The 14,159-nt window shown below is 38.8% G+C and overlaps 1 protein-coding gene across 9 annotated transcripts in view; it reads left to right on the top strand.

Annotated features, from left to right (window-relative positions):
- The window catches only part of slco4a1 (solute carrier organic anion transporter family, member 4A1), a 205,568-nt gene extending 191,787 nt beyond the window's left edge, over positions 1–13,781 (top strand). For all 9 annotated transcript variants that reach the window (XM_068048429.1, XM_068048427.1, XM_068048432.1 and 6 more), the window contains 3 exons: positions 930–994; positions 1,719–1,867; positions 4,658–13,781. In XM_068048429.1, the coding sequence (XP_067904530.1) occupies positions 930–994; positions 1,719–1,867; positions 4,658–4,807 (364 nt within the window). In that variant the 3' untranslated portion in view covers positions 4,808–13,781. The remainder of the gene's footprint in view (positions 1–929; positions 995–1,718; positions 1,868–4,657) is intronic.
- The last annotated feature ends 378 nt before the right edge of the window (positions 13,782–14,159 follow it).

Genomic DNA, 14,159 nt, shown 5'->3' with positions numbered 1-14,159 from the left:
GAATTCAGAGGCTTGTGAGAAAGAGATGGGAGCAGACAGGAGAGAGATCTTCTCAGTTCAGGAGCAAACACCTTTCTGGCCAAACTGTTTGTACAAATTCAAAAAACTCAAGTTGTCCAGCAAGTTAGTCATGTGACTAGCTGGTTTGATCATGTCCGTTTGTGTATTCGACCAATTTAGCAGTCAATCTGGAATGCGAACTCCCCCACCTTCAATATCTGGTGATCAAAATTCCATTGTGGGTTGAATGGAATGGCTGCTTTTTCCTTCCAAACACTCTGTTAATATGCAAATATCGTTTCCAGCCACGGCTGATCTGTTTAACAAGTCCTTTCTTCACTCCAGTAACAGTTTAAAATAATTGCTGATGACAAATTACTGTGCCTTATTCTTGGCAGGTGGATGACACTGGATTTTTCATTGTTCTTTTCCATAACTAACCTAAACCTTATGATACTATGATTACTGTTCCCTAAATGTTCCCCTACTCACACTTCATATACTTACCCACCTCATTCCCCAGAACCAGATCCAGCAATGCTTGTTGGGCTGGAAACCTACTGATCTAATATGTTGGTAGTATGTTTGGGGTGACAGAATAAAACCATTTTAAAGAGATGCAGCTATAAAAATATTAGTGGTCACCAATTTGTTCATTTATAGCAATGGCCTTCAGTGCTTAAGATGTATTTGATCTGTAAGTACAAGAGAAGCTCTCAGCACGAACATTGTATCTTCAGTGCTCACAAGGAACTATTACTTTCTTTTCTCTTAATATCCAAAAACTCTACCTACTACCTGCTGGATTGAGGAGATTTTTTTTCCTAAATGGGACAGTGAACTAACCAAAATTACTAAAGAGGCTGAAGGGTTGAAAAAAAAGTTCTGTGATATTTCTATACAACCTAGTTTTTTTTTTCATTAATTAGGTGTGTCCCTGATAGTCAGCGATCATTTGCACTTGGTATTCAATGGATCCTGGTCCGAACTTTAGGTAAGGGTACTTGCACAGCTTTTAATAATGTGAATTTTTTGGTTGCTCCATTATTAATTTAATGGTAAACCAACAGCTTAAAATAAAAATGTATGATTTAATTGTTTAACTGAGACACAATATATTTGTATTTGAATAATTAAAAGCCTTGAAGATTGCATCATTTTGATTTATTGATATTTATAAATTTATTACATATAAACTAAATACTAATAGTATCTGAGTAAGCAATCTACAAATTTAGCTGAAACAAGACTAATTTATTTCTTGTTTTTATTTTACCTTTTGGATCAAGAATATTACTTCAGTTCTAGGTAAAATTCCCGAAACATTTTTTTTCGGACATGCAAAGCTAAATTGTCCAGTTAATGGAGAACTGTAACTGCTTGTGGCATGACTTTAAAGAACTGTTGATTTTAATTAACTTGTTGCATTCTTTTTGAGATTTTTTCCTGTTCATTTTTAAAAATCTACTTTTGAACCAAGTGCAGTGCTGCATTACTAGATGCATCTGTTAACTTATTTCATTGTTTGTATTAACGTAACATTATTAAGCACAGTAAGTTCACTTAATCAGAAGTCAATTATCCTTTCTTGTTAATGGGAACACTAATGGTGATATGCCATATTTAATAATGTAATGTCAAATTCTAACTATCTAAGCCAACTGTAAATTGTCAGCTGTTGGTATTTTATCTACTTTCCATTGTATACATTTCACCAGGTGGAATCCCAGGCCCAATTGCCTTTGGCTCGGTTATAGACATCTCTTGCTTGTTATGGCAAAATCAGTGCAATGAGAGAGGCTCATGTTATATCTACCAAAATTCAGCCATGAGCAAGTATCTCTTGATCGCTGGAATAACTTATAAGGTAATGTATATGATAATTTTGTGGTTAGAAAAAACAGTAAATTAAGAGGACATATTGGGACCTATCACCTATTTGCTAATTTTGGCAAAGAAAAAGATGAGTTAAAAATGGTTTATTTAAATAAAAAACGCAATGTGGTCAGCAATGATGTAATCATGCAATTTTCTGCAGCTTTTAACACAAAATGAAAAGTTTTTATTCCAGGTCATAAAATGATGCAGAAATTGTGATGTTTCTGTTTTACTGACATAAAACATGAGTTTGATAATTTTTTTTTTTAGTTGATAATTTAGAGATACAGCACTGAAACAGGCCCTTCAGCCCACCGAGTCTGTGCCGACCATCAACCACCCATTTATACTAATCCTACACTAATCCCATATTCCTACCACATCCCCACCTGTCCCTATATTTCCCTACCACCTACCTATACTAGGGGCAATTTATAATGGCCAATTAACCTATCAACCTGCAGGTCTTTTGGCATGTGGGAGGAAACCGGAGCACCCGGAGGAAACCCACGCAGACACAGGGAGAACTTGCAAACTCCACACAGGCAGTACCCAGAATTGAACCCGGGTTGCTGGAGCTGTGAGGCTGCAGTGCTAACCACTGCACCACTGTGCCGCCCCAAATGATATAGTGGGCGTTGTGTACACACGAAGAAGAATGTCCAGGACCATGCCTGAAACAGGTGTTAGGCCCTGTGCATATGCCAATAAGGTGCCTAACGTCCGTTTGGGGCCCTTCAGCAAAATTCAGTTGTGCACGTTACAGTCAGTTTATTCAGATGCTTGGCATTCAAACCAGCTCCGCATTAAATCTGGGGGTCTGCTGCCAACCATCACCTTGCAGAATGCCTGCTCCCCTTCGTGAACTCGCCAAATGATCTTGGCTGGTGTCCAAGCCAGCTGATCCTTCAGCCCCAGATGCCTGCAGCAAATGAGGCCAGCAGGTCAATTTGCCATGGTTCTGCCACCAGCCTTATCATTTTCATGCATGTGCAGCAGTGGAATAGCACCCCAATTTGGATGCAATACAATTTCTAGGCCAGTGAGTTTGAGGAAGAACAGTAGCTCAAAACATCATTGCATCTATGAAATATATAGGCCAGCATTTCGCGGGGCAGGAGGCCCCGCCCACTGGCCGAAAAGTCAATGGCGAGCCCACAAAGTTACCTTTCCTCTCAACTCCACATCTTATTTCTTCGGCTGGACTCCAGTCCCAGCAGTGGCCACTGCTTCCGGTGGTGCTGCTGGGACTAAGAGCTACCAGTCCGCTGATTAGCTGGCAGCTCAATTAGGCGGGATTTCCTCCTTCAAGTGGGTGGAAATCCTGCCTCAGATCAATTAAAGCCTGGGGACCAGTAAAATACGGAACAGATCCCCAGGCGAGGCGGAAGCGGGTTCGCCACCGACTTTTACGTTGAAGGCTGCTCCCGTCCGCCCACCGTAAAATTCCAGCCTGTAGCATTGGATGTCTGCATACCATATATCGGTTGCACCATAATGTGGGCTCATTACTTTCAAAGATAGTAACTACTGTACTTGTTCAGGCCTATAAAATGGTATAGAATTGCCGCTGACATGAGTGGCAAACAACTGCTCTTGTGTTACTTCATGTATGCCACTTTGATCTATATGGCTGGAATTTCATGAGGAGGCTGTCGCTCCGCCCACTGGCTGGAAAGCCGGGGCCAGCCCACCTCGACTGGCCCTGGAAGCCACGGCCGCATTTTGCATGACTCCCGCAATTAATTGCCTGCAGTCGTGGCTTCTGCTCTGAGGCAGGATGTCCCGCCTCCAAGAGCTGCCAGGCATTCAGGCCCAGCAGCACCACCAGGAGTGGTGGCCACTGCTGGGACTGCACCCAGCAAGGAGAGGCACCCTGGATGTCGGCCTCGGAAGCAGGTAAGTGGCGTTAGATCTCGCTGGGGCCAATCAGCCGGCTGCCAGGAAGGGGAGGACAGTTGATAGAGAGGGCAGGTGTTAATCATCCAGAGGGGGCAGCCCATGCTCTTGGTGGGGGGGCGGGCACCATGGCGTATCATCCGATCAGGAGGGCCCCCCTCTCACCAGCCCGCAAAGAGGCAGCCAGGTATTACTCGGTGGCCTCCCCAGGTGGCGAAATGCCCATGTGCTGCTGGTAAAATACTCACGGCAGTGGGAAGAGGCCCTTAAATGGCTATTAATTGTTACTAATGAATACACATTCACAAGAAGTGAGTATTTCAAATTTGCCCAATTCTATGATTTCAACAGAGAGTGTAGATTGCCATTAAAGCATGCATATTACCAGTTTTATCAAAACAGGAGGAAACAATCGGGCCCAGCTGGAGTTTTATGCCCAATTCTGGGCACCACATTGCAGGAATAAACATTTGAAGTGGAAAATGGGGAAAGAGCAGGGAAGTGGGATTAATTGAATACCTCTTTCAAAGAGCTGGTACAGGCACAATGGGCCAAATGGCCTCCTTTTGTAATGTATAATTCTATGATTATTTAGCCCATAGAAGCTTTTAGGATAGGATATTGATATTGGTTCTAATTTTTCTAAAAATAGAGAAACCTTATATCCCAGTAGCATAAGAGTGGAGGATTGAGCAGCTAACTAGGAGACCCAAGTCCAAATTCAGTCAGTGGACATGAATAATTTAGAAAATGTTTCAGTAACCAGTTCTCTGATTAAATGGAGTTATCATTGCCTTCTTACTTGTTTCTTGATAGTCAAAGTGTATACAAAGCTGGTCTTTGGTGCTGACATTAATGACATCAATTTTTCTCTTTTCAGATACTGGGGACATTGTTCTTTTTCATAGCCTTATTACTGTACAAGCCACCGAATTCAGCACTGAATAGTTCAAACGTGGACAATGGCGAGCCAGCTCTACCAGAGAAGGACATGCCACGAATGACAGTAAACAGTGTAATTACTGCATAGTGATTAAATACCACTTAAACTACATCCCACATCCTCCGTGAAAAGTGGATGCTTGCCACTCTACATTATTGCATGTCACCCACCCATCTAAGCATCTAGATTTTTGAAACAGCCTTAGAAATATCTAGTCGGCAAAATTCCCTTTGCTGTTCAGCAAAGTTGGGACCTTGTACAAGTCTGTTACATTACGGACTTGCAATGAATTAAATGCGTGCAAAGGATGCAAGTGTGAAATGGAAAATGCCTCCCGAGCGTGAATAAAGTACACAGTTCACCCACAAACCATTCTGTTTCTATAAAAGAATCCATTGTCATGGATTACCTTTAAGTTAGGCCTCAGAGAAAGTCTTAAGAAGATTGAAAATTGGAACGATTTTCCACATCCCTAACTTATATAGCTGTGCTTAAGATATTTACCTTTGCCAGTTGTTCTAAGCAGTATTATTACTGTTTATTAAATATTTACTCCTGTTCAAAAGCCTTTCTTTTAGACAAAGTATCAATTAGATGCTGCACTGTAAATCACCAAACTGCTGTGACGCATGCATATGTAACATATTTGTTGGTAGTTGGCTTGTTGTAACATTTACCTTACTGTTAGGAGCAGTGCCAATGTTTTTTTTTTAATCCCTATTGACCCTTGTATCTTGCTCCGTTCTTGGTGTAGCTCAACCATGAGAGCTCCATTGAGTCTACTGACCACTCTTGAAGCCTGGTACAGGGCAGATGGACTCTTGCATTTTTCCCTGGTAGATTTTTTTTTACTTCGTTTGCACTATGATTGAAACTGCAGAGGTATAAATGGAGAGGACATACAGTAAACCATGAACGTATAGATGTTATGAATTCCAATAAATCCAGAAATCCTGCTGGCTGAGTTACTCATTGGTAGTAATTTGGCAGTTGACAGTGCTGCAGCCACAACATCTCAAATTTTATATTTAAAATAAAATCATTCAAACATTTGAATGGGACGTTTAAAATAAGATTCCAACAAAATGATATAGGGAGTCTGTGTAGTTTTATAAGGTGTAACTGCATGTATGCCTTTACACTGAGTATTTGATGGCCTGTGTTGCTGAAGGTGGTGAGAAGAAGGATGGGTGAGGTGGGGAGGTGTTGAAAGTGACAAATATTATGCAGCATCTATATTAATAATTCAGAGAGTGATATACTAGATTGACACCTCTCAGCAATCCAAATGGCATGAAAAATACCAGTTCCACATGAGATTTTTTTTTCGAAAAACTGCAGTTGCTCCCTAAATGATATTGACTATTTGCACTAGAATCTACTGAACTGGTACATATTATGGGGAGGAAAAAGTTGGAATTATGTTTGTGCTGGAAAGTACAGTGAGGAATTCAATGTCTTATGCACTATTTATTATTACTAGCCTTAAAGAAGACATAGCAAATATTACCTTTTTCATGTTACTGGTCTTGAAATGATGCTGAGATACCAGCATACAAAAATGTTCATTTGAAATTTTGAACTATTTAAAATGAGTGGGATAATGCCTCTGCTGAAATAACAAACAAGTTGTTAGCGTTTGCACAGCTGTATCTCATGACATAACTTAAATTTATTGCACTTATAATAAGGAATTGAAATTTGGGCCATTTAAGCCTCGAGGTGTGATTTACCACTTACAACTTAATCAAGTTGTTTTGTAACAGTGATGAAAGTTACCTAATTTTAGTAAATATTTTGTACATTTCAGAATAAATAAGCTTTAAGTGATTGTAGTTCTTATGTAATTTTTGGAAAGTTTTACTTTTAAAAGGCGCCATTGAATCAATGCAGTAGTTGATCATGATATTTTATCATTCAACAATTAATGTTGCTAGCACTTGTAATTTCACATTGTTCAATATTCTATATGAGATTGAATTTTCAAAACTAAATCTGAGTTGAGGTCGATAGGTTGTTCCACTGCTTTGAATTATTGTAGATGCCATGATGTGGCTAAATCCTCTGAAGATAGCATATGCTAGTGTAATTATCCCAAGATTCATTTGTGCCAATCATTCAGATACTTATTTGATCGATCTTAAAAGGTCATTATAGCAAACTCTGCTGGCCACCTTCAGTTTTTATTTTGTCTCCTGATATTTACATTTTTCAAATGTACATCTCCCATTTCCAAGTGAGAACCGAGGACTGCAGTTCTGTGGGCTCAAGATTCCTTTATTGAACCTGTAGCATTAGGTGTGTTTCAATTCTTGATTTTACAAAGTCTGTATTGAGCACAGGGAAGAACTTGCCAATTAATGTCTCCTCGAGTGCTTTGAAACAAATCTTTTAAAACTTAAGGAGCTCCTTCAATGGCAGCAGTCTGGTCAAAAGTTTGGTCACTGGTACAAAATTGAACCAGTCCAGTCATAGATAACTTGGCCCAATGTAAGATCTGATGTTCAGATTTGCAATTCAGTGTAAGGACATAGCCACTGGTATGCACCTTTTACACAATGTGGAGCTAGTTGCACTGATGTACAAATTGTTGTGCCAACATTTCTATACAGGATCCTAGAACAGATGTAGAAGTTATTCCACTACACCGGCATAACTGTTTTTGTGTAAATGAGAGCTTATGGTCTTCATTTGCACCAACACAAAAATGACAGTATAATTCCAGAGTCCGCTACATTGTCTGACTACAGAAAAGTAACCTAAAGTGCTCTCGAGTGGCCATCTCTTAGCACTTCAGTTTGATTACTATATAGCCTGTCATCTTCATTCAAAAGTTTCAGCCCAGTTATCTGATAATTCAAAATTCCCCACTTTGTTCAATTCAGATAATAGGATATTTCAAAAGTAACTTTAAATTGTTAGGCACAGATTGCACAGTGTGGTGTCAAACTGAATTTAAAAGTGCTGAAGGATCCTTGTCCTCTTGGGCACTTTGTAAGCTGCCGCAGGACTCCTCAATGTATTGCAAAAATCTGGGCTCCTGAACACACATGCAAAACATTTAAAATGTAACAGCTGGGAACTTGCTCACACACAGAGAGCTCTTCTGTGATCTGATTCAAAGCCAGTCAGAATAAACTGCCAGCAGCAAATAGAGCTAGTAGTGATTGATCTGAATTCGAACTGATAAGCACAACCTTATTGTCATTTTCCTTTTTCTAATCAACTTGCAATAGATCTCAATCTGGTCTAATTCTCCTAACTTTAAATGTGTGATAGAAAAGCACAATTTTTTTTTATATATGCTGGAAACCAATAAATGTCTAAAGGGTATTTGGCCATATTTTTTGAAGGATGAATATAACTAGTACAGTATCATTATAAACTGCTGTTCTTTTGATGTGTTAAACATATTTGCAGAATGCAAAACATAGCCTAGAAATCACTTTTGAAAACAGTAGAAGATGAAGGTTTAATGTATTTGTATGACACCTTTTAACCACAATTTTAAACACTGGTGTTTATCTGTTCATATTTAATAGGTTAATTTCCATGCTAATATTGTGATTTTATTGAATACAATTACAAAACAATAAGAACAACATGGGTTGTATTAGAACACCCATGATGACTAATTCCAAATTTACAACTGGGGATTTTATTTTTGCTCTAGGTATATTTATATTCTTAAATTTGAGGTCAGGAAAATGCACTAATATGAAGCAGAGTTTTTTGTTTGCAACATAGTTAATATCACCGCAAGGAAAGCACCAGGGGTGCCTACATCCATTTGGCCAGTGTTCAGAACAGTGTGGGAAAATTAATTGGCTTTATTCCTCTAACTTGAGTATGGCTTATAACACCATTAAGAATTTACAAGTATGGCTAAATTTAATGAGATCTGCTTCCCCACTAACTAATTACCTGATGTAAAAGGCTTATCACTAATAAATATGGGCTTTTAAAAAAAAAAGGGTACAAATTTGATGGCAACCAAATTTGAGCACAATTCTGGCAGCGTGCAGTGACGGTGTGCCAGACAGGAAAGGCCCAAGGAACATTTTAAATTGGTCCTCTGACCTCATCATCGCTATTCCAGTGAATTGTAGGTCTTAATTTTCAAAAGCCCTAAGCAGCTTGTCAATCGGGGTCTAACCAATTTCATCTGGCACTGAGCTCCCATGTAAATTGAGACGGAACGCTGCTTGGGCCTTGTATGTAGTAGAATCTCCTTTTAGTCTAACTGAATTTAGGAATCCGGGTCATAAATGGGCGCAGAAGCTTCATTTTAATATTGAAATGAGGCCTGTGTGCATTTCAGGTGGCTGCCAGAGCCACCTAAAAACAGGACCCAACCAATCTAGAAGTGGTCCACAAGCTCATGCACATTGGCTGCACGCCTCAGCTTTGCTAAATTGATTATTGCTACGCCCATCTTATGGATGTAAAATATTGAATTTATTCCCCACTGTGTAGTGGTGCTGGGTTTTTAACTGCTGCAGGATATGGGAAAACCTGGTGCCACAGGAGGTACACAAAAAGTTTTCAGTAGTTTTTCAGCAACTGTGTACTGTTGCTAATTGTCTTTACTATGGTGTAAAATCTAAAATATCTTTGGTTAAATACAGCCACATAAAACACACAGAAAATAGTGTATAAACAATGAAAGGTATAATGCAAAACTCTTGCTGCATGTGATATGGAAGTGATTGAGAAAGTGCAATGATGCGCTGAGAGAAATTAAAGGAGTAAGTATTTACCAATATAGATTCAAAACTGGAGTAGTATTTATGGGAACTTTGAGCTGCATTTCCTATAGAAAGAAAATCTTGTCTGTCCCACTTGAAGCAGGCTTTGACCGGTGCTTTCTGGCCAGTAAGGTATGGATGTTGTATTTCTGACATTGGTTACTGATGAGTATAGCTACTGACTGTTGTCAGTCACCAAGTAGCAATAAAAACTATTCATTTCTATGTTATAACACTTTAGTCAACCTTATTGAGTTGGACTCGAGACCAAGACATCTTTTACTGACCCCACCCTCAGGAGGAAATTGGACTAGTGGCATATGAAGTGAATGATGCTAACTTTTTAACCTTTGTTATAGCGATCACTATTGTTTTATTCTTAACATTATCGCTGAACTGGCCTAATGAAGAAGTGCTGAGAGTAGCCAAAGTCCAGAATGATCTAAAATGATCTGTAACATGTGATAAGTGGTAAAATCTAATCCACTGAGCTATTTTGGTAACTTTATAAAGCCACGCATCTTACTCCTTTGGGTATTATAACATTTGTTTAGCTCTAAACTTTGAGTACTACAGTTTTTAAAAAAAATCATTTATATACTGCAGAATAGATTTGAAATGGACTGAAGGTTTTTTTCCCAAAAGCAAATACTAAATAGATGTTTAATGGGACTTTATAATTTTAATTATTTTTAAATATATATGGCAAAGATTATTAAGGCAAGCTAAAAATTAGTTTTTATATTTAATGAAAGCATATTCTGTTTCTTTCTAAATTTTTGTACAATAAAATGTACTTTTTATGGACTGCTGTTTTTCTGTTAAAGTATCAAGATTTAAACTTATGCTATGCATTGAAATGATTATGCAAACAGGTGTTTGTATATGGAAAAATTCATTTATACATAAAAAGAATATTAATATAATTTTGCATCACGACATATGTGTGGTGTACATTTATTTATTACATAGTATAAATTATATTCATAAGTTTGGAAGATCATAAGTGTGTCTTGCTGAATTAATATTCACACGAACATTAATACCATCTGTTGTGACTTACTGAACCATCAAACTGAGTTAACTGCTGTAAATGAATTTGCTGAATTATATTGAAATGTATTGTTATCAACTAAAGCCAAATGATAGGAGAATTGTGGGCACTTGTATCAATTGCACCTTTTCAATTGTATTTTCATAATTTGAGTTTACTGTTTCATTGGCCCAGATTTCACCATTACTGGCGAAGCAACGACACTCGCCGTTAACCTCGAAGAAAGTTGCCCACAAAGATCTAGCAAACTCTGTGGCATGTTTTTCCCCTTTCCCAATGTCAGTTTGAATCTGACATCGTGAAGGAGATCTCCAGGCGTCCAGCAACAATGATGTTATCAAGCAGTGTAAGCAGCCAATCACATTGAAGTATTCTCACAGACAGCAAAACAAGTTAAAAACCACTGAATTTTTCACTAATTTAATTTTACAGATAGCAATTACTTGATTGGGATATACAGATGGGATAAAGCTAAAATATCATAAATAAACTCAATAAAATTACTTTAAAAATATGAGATTTTTAAATTATAATAGAGAAATTTGACATCCGACAAATATAAAATTGCTCTTTCAGGGCTAGTGTGGCTGTTTAGCAGTAATTACGAACTTAATACACTGCTAAAAGCCCAGTTATACCTCAACAAAGTGTAACTTTTTCAAGGGATTTTATAGCAAGACTTGTAGTGCCAAAGTGAAAGGACTGAATTTTAATTGCGCGCCACGTTCCTCGGCGGTGGGCTTTCGATTCGTTGGCCTTCTGACACAGGCTACCAAGGAGCACCCGCAATATTTCGCACTGGGGCTCATTTAAATAATGGGGGCAGAGTGGCCGCCCCCGATGATGTGTAGGGGCAGCATCTGCGTCCCTAGCGGCTGGCGCCACTGCGCCAGCAACATTTTTAAAGGGTTTTAAGCCCTTAGAATGACTTTCAATTTTTAAAAGTGCAAAAGTGTTAAATTTTTATTAGAAAATAAGAAAGAAGTGGATAGCCCTTCCCCAACCAAGCCCCGCACCCCCCCTCCCACCCCCCCGCAATGGTAATTTCAATGCCCAAAATGACTAACACATGCCTTTTTCCCACCCGAACTTTACCCCCAAACTTGTAACATTTTGCCTATAAGCCCTTAAACAATCCCCACATCCAATAAAAATGTATTTCCCCGCTACTCCACCACTCCCGCCCTGAAATTTATATTACTACCCCCTCCCTACCAGGTTCTCGCCTCAGAACTCCGTGTGGAGTTCCAAAGGCACGCAAGTACGAATGGCGGCCGTAATATCGGCGTGGGACGGCCACTGCCTGCAGGTAAGTACATTTACATCTTATTAATGTTCATCTGCATTTGGAGATGAAGGGCCCTCCACCAGGCGGCAGGGGGGCCGCACTGAGGTCCCCCCATTGCCGGTAATATGCGGCGGGCCCTGCTTGACGTCACAGTCGAGGCAGGCCTCTCCCCCCAGAATTTTACCAACCTCCACGCCATGACCCAGGGAGTCGAGGGGCCAGTAAAATTCAGCCCAAAGTTTCGTCAGTTCAGTGATTTCTACTTAATTGCAGTGTGTGGAGGACTTCAAAAGCGTGCCCTATGGAGAAGTGTAAAATCACTGACAGCAACTTCTGGATTTCTGCATTTGACTGCTCACGTGTACACTCCAGATGTTGCTGCCGGTTTCAGAGGAGTAATGACAGTGAATGTTGACAGTTTCATCTACTGCAACATCTGGGCCATTGAGCGCAACCCTTAGCAGAAATGAGAATTGATTAAATAAAGAGTGTGCATTTTATTTATAGATATTTTTCATGAGTTAGTCACCTAGAAACTTAGCTTTTTTTTCCTTTTTTCCTAAACTTGAGACTTGCTCTGAATGTTTGCAATGCAAGTCCAGCAAGTTGTCTATAAATAGTAGACAGCCAAAATGATGAACATTTTATAAATCTTTTTTAGATTTTCATGTAGGTCTGTATAAATATTTTATTAACAGCTGTGGAAGAGTTGGTTATAAGACATTGTTATATACACCTAGTTTATATTCAGAAAATATTTAAAACTGAATTTAAAGGTATAAAGTGAAGATATGAAAACAACTAACATTTACAGTGTCTTTAACTATAAAATATCTTAGGACACTGACAGAAAATACTTCTTAAGGTAACTCAATAATCCTGTTCCGAAGAAGGGTCACTGACCCGAAACGTTAACTCTGCTTCTCTTTCCACAGATGCTGCCAGACCTGCTGAGTGATTCCAGCATTTCTTGTTTTTGTTTCAATAATCCTCAGACTTACTATTAGAGCTTATTCTTAAATGATATTTAGTTTAATCAGATTAAACAAATGAGCTCAAATTTTGACCACAGTGTTAAGCGACGTTTCACCTCTAACTAGAGATAACATTTAGCTTTGTTAATAGCCTAATACATGTCAATATATTCAATATTTAGTATAATCATTCTCCCTCTCTCTTGCTCTCTCTTTCTCTCTCCCTTTGCTGTCTTGGAGACAATAGAAGCTAGCTGCTTCTAAATTTGTTACTGTTCATAATCATAGTACAATTATGTAATGGATAAACAACAATTCATTGCAATTGTGTGTACAGTCCTGAGTTGCCGTGTTTGTCCAAAACAAAGCTTAAGTGCCCCGTACACACTGCTAATTCATTCTTGGTTATGTATTATGTTATAGCCAAGGTCATAGCAGCACAATTGCAGGCTTCACAGCGAGATTTAACAGCACAATTAATATTATTGGAGCAAAATAAAAGGAGCATTTGCACATCCTGATGTGTGAACATCCAGGATAGCTTATCATTTTCAGAGAAATATTTTGTAAATCTATTACAGAGCTGTGTAAGTATTTTTCATGGTGCTGACAATAAGGTTTGGATCATATGTTGAAACAAATATGGTTGCCCATTTCTCAAGGGCAATTTGGGATGGGCAATAAATGCTGTCCTAGCCAGCGACGCCGACATCCCATGAACGAATAAAAAAAAAAATGCTGTGCACTCAGATTCTGTGCTCACCTGTAGTAAAGTGTTTCCTTTCAAAATGATTTGATTTGTAATTGTACTGTTATACAAATGAATGGTGGCTTGCCTAAAATATGAGATGTGGACTTAAAAGTGAGTGACCCTTGCTTTAAATGGAAGTGTTTACAGTGGAATAGATAGACTTGCCAGTATCTTCTGTCAATGTAAAATAACGTTCGCATTTTCTGTACAAAGATATTTAAATAAAAACCTTGAGTTTCAAATTCTGTTGGTGTGTGTGTGTGTGTGATTTAGTAGGTAGAGATATGCCACTGGAAATGGTACTCCTTTACTTACAATACTTTGCTCATTTGTTCCACTCATATTAAGTTGCTCTGCATTTTTAGCCCTTTCCTTTCTTGTGCTGCATATCTTGAGCCAGAAAACCAGAAGAGAGATGAGTGGTGCTGCAGATGTTTCAACAGCCTTGGGGATTATGTCATTGTGTGGTTAGACTAATAGTTGACTCGCAGCGATTGCAAGACAGATGCAACCTGTTTGCTCAATTTGTATCTGTTTGTTGTTTACTCAGCTCAGGTTGTGAACATGAGGTATGAGTCATGGTTGATAGAAATTACAGTTGGATAAGTGAAGGAGGGGTGGTGA

The sequence above is a fragment of the Heterodontus francisci genome, chromosome 16 (assembly GCF_036365525.1).
Source record: "Heterodontus francisci isolate sHetFra1 chromosome 16, sHetFra1.hap1, whole genome shotgun sequence".
Lineage (NCBI taxonomy): Eukaryota > Metazoa > Chordata > Chondrichthyes > Heterodontiformes > Heterodontidae > Heterodontus > Heterodontus francisci.
Note: the sequence above shows the minus strand (reverse complement) of the source record. Positions and strands in the feature narration are given on the sequence as shown.